The 7217-nt window shown below is 33.9% G+C and overlaps 1 protein-coding gene across 1 annotated transcript in view; it reads left to right on the top strand.

The window, feature by feature from the left end:
* LOC106689477 (cytoplasmic dynein 2 heavy chain 1) overlaps positions 1-7217 on the top strand; it is a gene marked incomplete at its 5' end in the record, with an annotated part of 31600 nt that overhangs the window by 15248 nt on the left and 9135 nt on the right. The window contains 2 exons of the mRNA XM_067053080.1: positions 1607-1770; positions 1852-2010. Of these exons, the coding sequence (XP_066909181.1) occupies positions 1607-1770; positions 1852-2010 (323 nt within the window). The remainder of the gene's footprint in view (positions 1-1606; positions 1771-1851; positions 2011-7217) is intronic.

Below are 7217 nucleotides of genomic sequence, written 5' to 3'. Positions count from 1 at the left end.
ATATATATAATTCTAGAGCTGAATCTGGAGCCTGAGGATTGTCTGGTAACCAGCACGGTTTTAGGAAAGGCTTATTGATGATAGATGCAATCAATATTGTAGCCTGGACTGCTTAAAGAACCTTAAGGAGTGGAGGAGAGGTGGTAAAAAGTATGCCATTATAATGTCGCAAGGGAAGGATGATTTTAATTCAATTTGATGTGACTGCATTATGTAAAGATTATGAAGGATGAAAGTTCCACAATATATTATGAGAATCCCACAATTATTGAGAGTTACTTTATGGTCGGAATCCTGAAGTATGATACTAAAGCTAGATTAAAGATACAAATCCACGGGTAACATTCCTCAGGGTCCCGTTTTTGGGCCTATGTTGTGGAATGTGATCATGATGCAGTGTTCAGGTTCCCCATGCCAGAAGAAACTATGACACTCAGCTTTTCATAGGATCTGGCAATCTTTGTTTGTCAAAAACTACTGGAGGAGGTTACCTATAATGGAAACCAGGCCATCTTTATTATTATTTAGTCAAACAGTACTAATAACCTCCAAGAAAGTGAGGGGACCATCAGCTTGACCATTAGGGAGTTCAATATTCACTCTAAACCATCTATTGGATATCTTGGGGTTTGGATAGATAGAATTGATATTTTGATTCAACAAACATATGCACCTAACAGTAGAGAAGCACTAGTGATGAATTTGCTTGCTCAGATAATGCCAAATATCAATGGGCCCAGGGAAAGTCAGAGAAGTCTCAGGATCACCTCAACTTCTGGAAGAGGGGCTCACTCCCTGATTCCTGACATAGCAGCATGGATGTCCCGAAAACATGGTAAGGTTGACTAAATCTCACCCTACTGCTTACAAACCATGGTTGCTTCAGAGCTTACTTAGCCTGCTTTAAGCTAGATAATGAATCATTGTGCTCCTACATTTAGCTCCCAGGATGAAACAGTGGAACATGTGTTCTTCTATTGCCCATATTTTGCTGATAAAAGGAAGAGTTGGACAGATATTGTCATCTCAAAATGTTAACACCTTAATCATGTTTATGAAAGGAGTGGCTAGGGAAATGCTTTATAAGAATCCAGTGTATAAGTAGATGCATAACCATCCTTCCATCCTCTTCCCCCTAAAGTGATTCCTGACAGTAGTGTGGGATGGTAAAAATGAATAGGGAAGTGTTTTTTTAGCAACTAGAAATCTCACATTGTGACTTTAACATCTTGTGAAAGATTTTTCACCTACCTTTTAAAAAAAACACACACACATATATGCTTAGATCATTTTGTGGAACCTGGTTGTTTGGATACAAGGGACCTTAAAATGCCTATTTTCATTGTAAACTCAGATTTGAAATTTTTTATAATCGCAATACTTCCCTTACCATATATTTCATATTTAGGTAAGTGAAAGGAATACCATATATTTAAAAAAAGTTACGAGCACATTAATAAGAGCTTAAGGTAGTAGATTACTTATAAATATTCCTGAGATATTAATATTTACTTGGTAATTTTGTTTTGTTTATATTATATTAATTAACCTGTACTTTTAATTAGAGATATGATTATGTTACTGTTTATTACTATTTTTGTTTTAGGTGCTCGAAAAATGATTTATATTGGAGAGAAATTAGTTGATTTCAATCAAAATTTTAAACTGTTTATGGTTACTCATGATTTAGGAAACTATAATATCATAAAAACCCTTCTTCCTTGCCCTGTTATTGATTTTAATACTTCTATAAATGGATTAATGGAACAAGTAAAAACAATTTTAGATTTTTAAAAAGATTAGTATCATTTATGCAAAAAATATACTAAAAAATAATTTGATTATTTTAAGTTACTGGACTCAGCATTATTTGTTGAAAAACCATCTTTGGAAAAACAGAGGTTAAAATACATAGAGCAAGAAGAAACTCTAACCTTACAGTTGCATCATATGCAAGAAGAAGTCCTTGAAACTTTAATACTTGCTCAAGGTGACATTCTGCAAAATCAGGTTAGTTAATTACTAAATACAAAATTATTTTTAAAATAGATCTATGAATAACCTTTAGTAAATCGTTATTTAAAAAATTTAATTTAGAACATTAAATTATGAATGAACTATGAGGGAAAAAGGTATGTAGGCTCAAATGAAGAGTAAAAAGAAAAGTGAAAAGATCTGTGGCTGATAGACTATTTGATGTTTTACTGTTAAACTTTTTTTTATGATCTACATTTATTAATTTCTTTGTTTATTGTAATTAATTAGACATAGCTGTGCAATATTGTGTCTAGACCCACCCCACAATAGTGTTTTAAATTGATGAATAAGTAAGTACATTTAAATCAGTGATACTCAAAGCTGGGGTACCACAAGTGGTTGCCACTTTCTTAAAACATAACTAAATGAAAAAAAAATTCAAATTCAAATAGCAAATATACAGCACATTCTAGCATTGCACTCTTTTTTGTTCTTTTCCTACATACTCAACTGCTTTAAGGATAATTATGGCAACATTTTTATATTTTTTTTTTAGCTTAACAAGGGTGCTGTGAAACCTTTTTGGCCCAACAAGGGTGCCGTGGTGAAAGTTTGAGAACTACTGATTTAAATAATCATTCAAATCAAAATTCACAATTTTTTCCGTTTTTGTGGTTAGGAATTGATTAATCATTTATTTAGAATCACAAATAATGGCCTTAGCCACATTTAATTCTATATTAAATTGCAGTTTCTATCACCAATACAAACAGTAATTGACTGATTAGTTTGATAAGTTTTCTTTCATCTTTCACTCAATTTACATGGTATGTCTTCTGTCAGTGGGGAAGTTCCGATCTTCTCCTGTGATGAATAGGTTAAATAAATAGTCCAATTTTCCTCTTTATAACTTAACATCATGAACCCCTTGGTTCAGTATTTTTTAAAAATTTATTTATTGATAATATTACAATCTGTCACAACCTTGGGCAATGACTAATAGTAATAAATGAACACATCTATACCAAAATTAAAAAAATAAATAGATAAAAATAAAATAAATTAAATAAATAAAATCAATTAAATAAATAAAATCTCTACATATACAGAAAAACAAATAAAATGAACATAATCAAACTAGGATATAGTAAAATAAGTAAAATTTTGAACTAATGTAACAATAAGAAAAAAAATAATAATAAAAATAAAATAAGCACTAATCATATTTACACTAACATGCAATATTTACAATCTCGACCTGCGGATCCCCAAGCCTACTCTATCCCTCACACATGGGGGGTAGAGCAGGGCTCTTCGAGATTCCAAGACAAAAGAGATATGGAGGTCATGGTGTAGTGTTCTGTTGGAAAAGTAATATGGTATATTGACTATGGTTCTAAGGATTTTGGATTGAAAAAATTGGAGACGTGCGTTTGAAGGTTTAGCTGTTCCCCAAAGTTCAAGTCTATAAGTTCTGCACATAACTGCATCAGAATCAACTCTGGCCAAGCTTACTGTAACCCAGAATAAAGCACTTAGATTAATCCTGGGGGCTCCCAAATTCACTCACCGCCACTGTGGAAGTCCAGAGTGGGATCGCACTTTGGGTTGATACAGCTATGGTTTGTAGGAAATTTTGGGTTGTAGAAGGACTGAGTGATGTGAAAGGGATCAATGGATAATGACAGCTGTGCTACAATGTGCTGTTCCATTCCATAAAGTTGGTACTGAGGTCTGTTGTTTAGCATCTGCTGGTAAGTCAAGTTTCAGTTATTAAAGTTATGTCAATATTTTTGTCTTGTAATAAGGCTATTAATTTGTTCACATGGTTTCGAACACCATTCGCATTCCAAAAGAGATTTTATTGGTGCCATTTAAGGGTTTCTTGGCAGAGGGATAAGGTTGGATACAGATTTGTAAGTAATGAGATAAGTGCAGTGATAAGGGATCTAATTCAGATTGGAAAAAAGTGAGGAGGTTTGTGAGATCAGTGGCATTAGGAGGGGGTATTTGATGATTTGGCTTTTGACTAGTGCATGTAGCATGAGGATGTTGGTCTTGGGGTTGAGGATAATGGGATATATGTTGCGATTGCGGCAGGGCCAGAGATGCAGGTTTTATTTCACCAGTCATTTCAGTAAAGGATACTCCTGGTTTAACAGTTTTTATTTCTTGAGTGTCTTCTGGGAGCTCTAGTTTCCTCTTCCTGTCTCGGATCTGCCTGCTTTCTTTTTTGCACGTCTGGTACTCCTTCTAGTTAGCCCAGTGCCCTTCTTCATAGTATAGTGCACACATAGCAGGTGCTTGCCTAGCTTTGCTGCATTTAGTGGATTTGTGTTATTCCTTGCATTTGATGCTCCTCAGTAGATGATGGCTTTAGTGTTTAGTATGGCCATACTCTTGAAAATTTTAAATATTTTTAATAAATATTGGTGATGGCTTGGGTTCTCTGAGGATCTGATTAGCTTCCAAGTTTTCAACAGGTAATTTAGGTAGTACATTGTACGGGTTTGGTGTGAAGGACAGGGATTCATCAGTCATGCTTGGTTTAGAAGTGCCAGGTTGGGAGTCCATTTGATTTGAGTATTTCTTACAGATTTTCAAGCTTTTTGTTTGACTGGAGAATTTTTGGGTGTATTTCCCAGGCTTCTGGATCTCTTGTTGGTGTTTTTGCTAGACATTACCTTATAAAAATATCTCATTTCATACTACTGAGTCCTGTTGAGAATAGAGAGATGTAGAAAAATTAGTTTAAAAAAAGTAAAATATTAATTTACATATTAATATACGTAATAAAGGATGGCTCAGTCCTCTCTCTAGGTATGTCCTAGGGCTACTAAGTAAAGGCTAAAGCCATTATCTACATTAGAGTCTATGGCTCCCATCAGTCTTAAGGAACGTAATCATTATTCACTGAGAAGATTTTAAATAAGTGATTACTCACCTATATTTTTGCCCTCATGTGAGCTGTATCACTTATTATTATATTTACACTGTTATTCCCCAATTTATTGATTCTAGATCACTATAAAATATAGCCTATTGTGGGATTTGGTGTAACATATGAGCAAATACTAGCTGGCGCATGTGCATCTCTGGTTCAGTATTAACCAACAACTTGTATAACAACTTGACAGAGAAAAGTTAGGATTGATTATTTTACTTTAAAATAATGAATTATTATATGAAGTACACCTTCAACTGAAGGCCAGGTGCTAACTCGCTTAATAAAATGCTGGTTGGGGTAATTAGTGGACTGTATGTAATTAATTGAAAATGAGAAAAAATAAATTTACTTAACAATTTACAGGCTTGTGGACATTGAACAAGAGAAAAAACATTACTAAACTCTACGGTATAATTACAGGGTTATAAGGGGGTAGGCAAAAGGAAACATGGGTGAATAGGTCAGATTTATAATTTACGATTTTGAAGTGGGGCCGGCGAAAATGGTAATATTTATGTGCTGTGCTCGAAGATCCCGTTACAGTTGATTAGAAATGAAAAATAGAATGAAATCACAAGATGCATGTTCATGTGGATGAAGGCGCATCTTCTCTCTCCTTATCTTACTTTCTCCCAGAATCTCGTCCCTAGTCAGGGAACTACTTCCTTGAGTTACTCTGGCATCTTGAATTCAGGAGAACAAAGATAATATCTTTGAATCTCACAGAAGAAAAAATGGCACTCTTCTCACATTTTCTCACACTGTTTCTTACTACATTGGCCACAAAGGGCGCTAATGCTACCAATTTCTATTAGGCGTATATGTGGGGGACTACCTTTTGTTCTCATCTTTTATTTTTTAAACGAAACAATTATAGTATATATTATGAGTGTCTTACATAAAATAAGGAATTATATTCCTACAATCTATTGATTTAGAAGTTTATCATATCATTAATTTTTTTATCAGTTATCATTTTCTATTTTGATTATTAAATACTTGCAGGAATCTGATAACTTTTTTGTTTGATTTGAAATTGATAAAGGAAAAACATCATAAAAATAAAAGATAGCCTAGTTGAAATTGACTTTTGAACAATGTTCCCTATTCGTAAATTCAGTTGTAAGAAAGGACATTTTAAAAGATCAGTCTTTGAGATACAAGCGAGTTGATTATTTCGCTCTCCCTTTCCTTTTTTCTAGTTTTTGTGCTCACAAACGTTTAACGGGTGCAATTTTTTTGTGCTTTTGTTATCTTCAATTCGTTTTTCTTCTCTCTCCCTTACTTTTTTAAAAATAATGGCTGCTAATGGCAATGGGCTCGTTAGAGAGGCAGTCTTGAACCTGGAAGCTTTAAATCAAACGGGGTCGAGAACAGTCTCCTGAAGCTTGCGCCACCACCAGAAGCCTCTCTAGTAGAAGCTCACGCCACAACAATGGAGTGAATAAAAGTACACACGGGAACCACCCAAGATTTGAGGAAGGCCATTTCTGACCTGGAACGGTTTACAGGGGAAACGGGAGAACTGAGCCACTTCATAAAAGGAGGTGACTGACTAATAAGCCGAATTGAAGCAAGGCCTATCAGAGAGAGCAAAGAGTGAAGAGGAGCATCCTCAATCAGATTCAGGCGGACAAAGAGGCCCCTTGGAGAGTTATCAAGGAGAGATTAAAGAAGGCGTTCGGAGGAGGACGGTGGGCCACAGAAGAGGACATATTCATGATGATTAGAGAGACAAAGAAACCGAAAAAGTCTTAAATGACAGTGTTAAAACTTAAGTGGTAATTTAAATTTTGTTTAATTTATCTTTTATTATGGAAATGTTCTACATAAATTATGTTCCATTTTTTTTATTGTATAAAGTTATAATTTTATTTTTGTTTTGCTTTACTGTTAGTTTGTAATAGAGTTTATGAGGAATGTTAATCCTATGTTTTGTTTATTGTATATACTTTGTAGTAAATAGTTCTTCTTTGTTTTTGTTTCTTTATATTATTATATTGTATAGTATAAGTTTACGAGGATTGTTTGTAAACTGGTGATGGGGAGTTACAGCCTTAGTCAGCTGTTATTTTTATGTCAGATGATGGAGTAGATCAGCTAATCGAAGATGTATATATAGAGGTTCTGAACACAATAAAAGATCAGTCTTTGAGATTCAACTGAGTTGATCATTTCTCTCTCCCTTTCCTTTTTTCCAGTTTTTGTGCTCACAAATATTTAGCTTATATATTGTAATAATTTAAAAATATAAAAATAAAAATAAAATAATCTGAATAGTTTTTTAAACTTT

Source organism: Halyomorpha halys, unplaced genomic scaffold (genome assembly GCF_000696795.3).
Source record: "Halyomorpha halys isolate HHAL.00 unplaced genomic scaffold, Hhal_1.1 Scaffold1371.1, whole genome shotgun sequence".
Classification (NCBI taxonomy): domain Eukaryota; kingdom Metazoa; phylum Arthropoda; class Insecta; order Hemiptera; family Pentatomidae; genus Halyomorpha; species Halyomorpha halys.
Note: the sequence above shows the minus strand (reverse complement) of the source record. Positions and strands in the feature narration are given on the sequence as shown.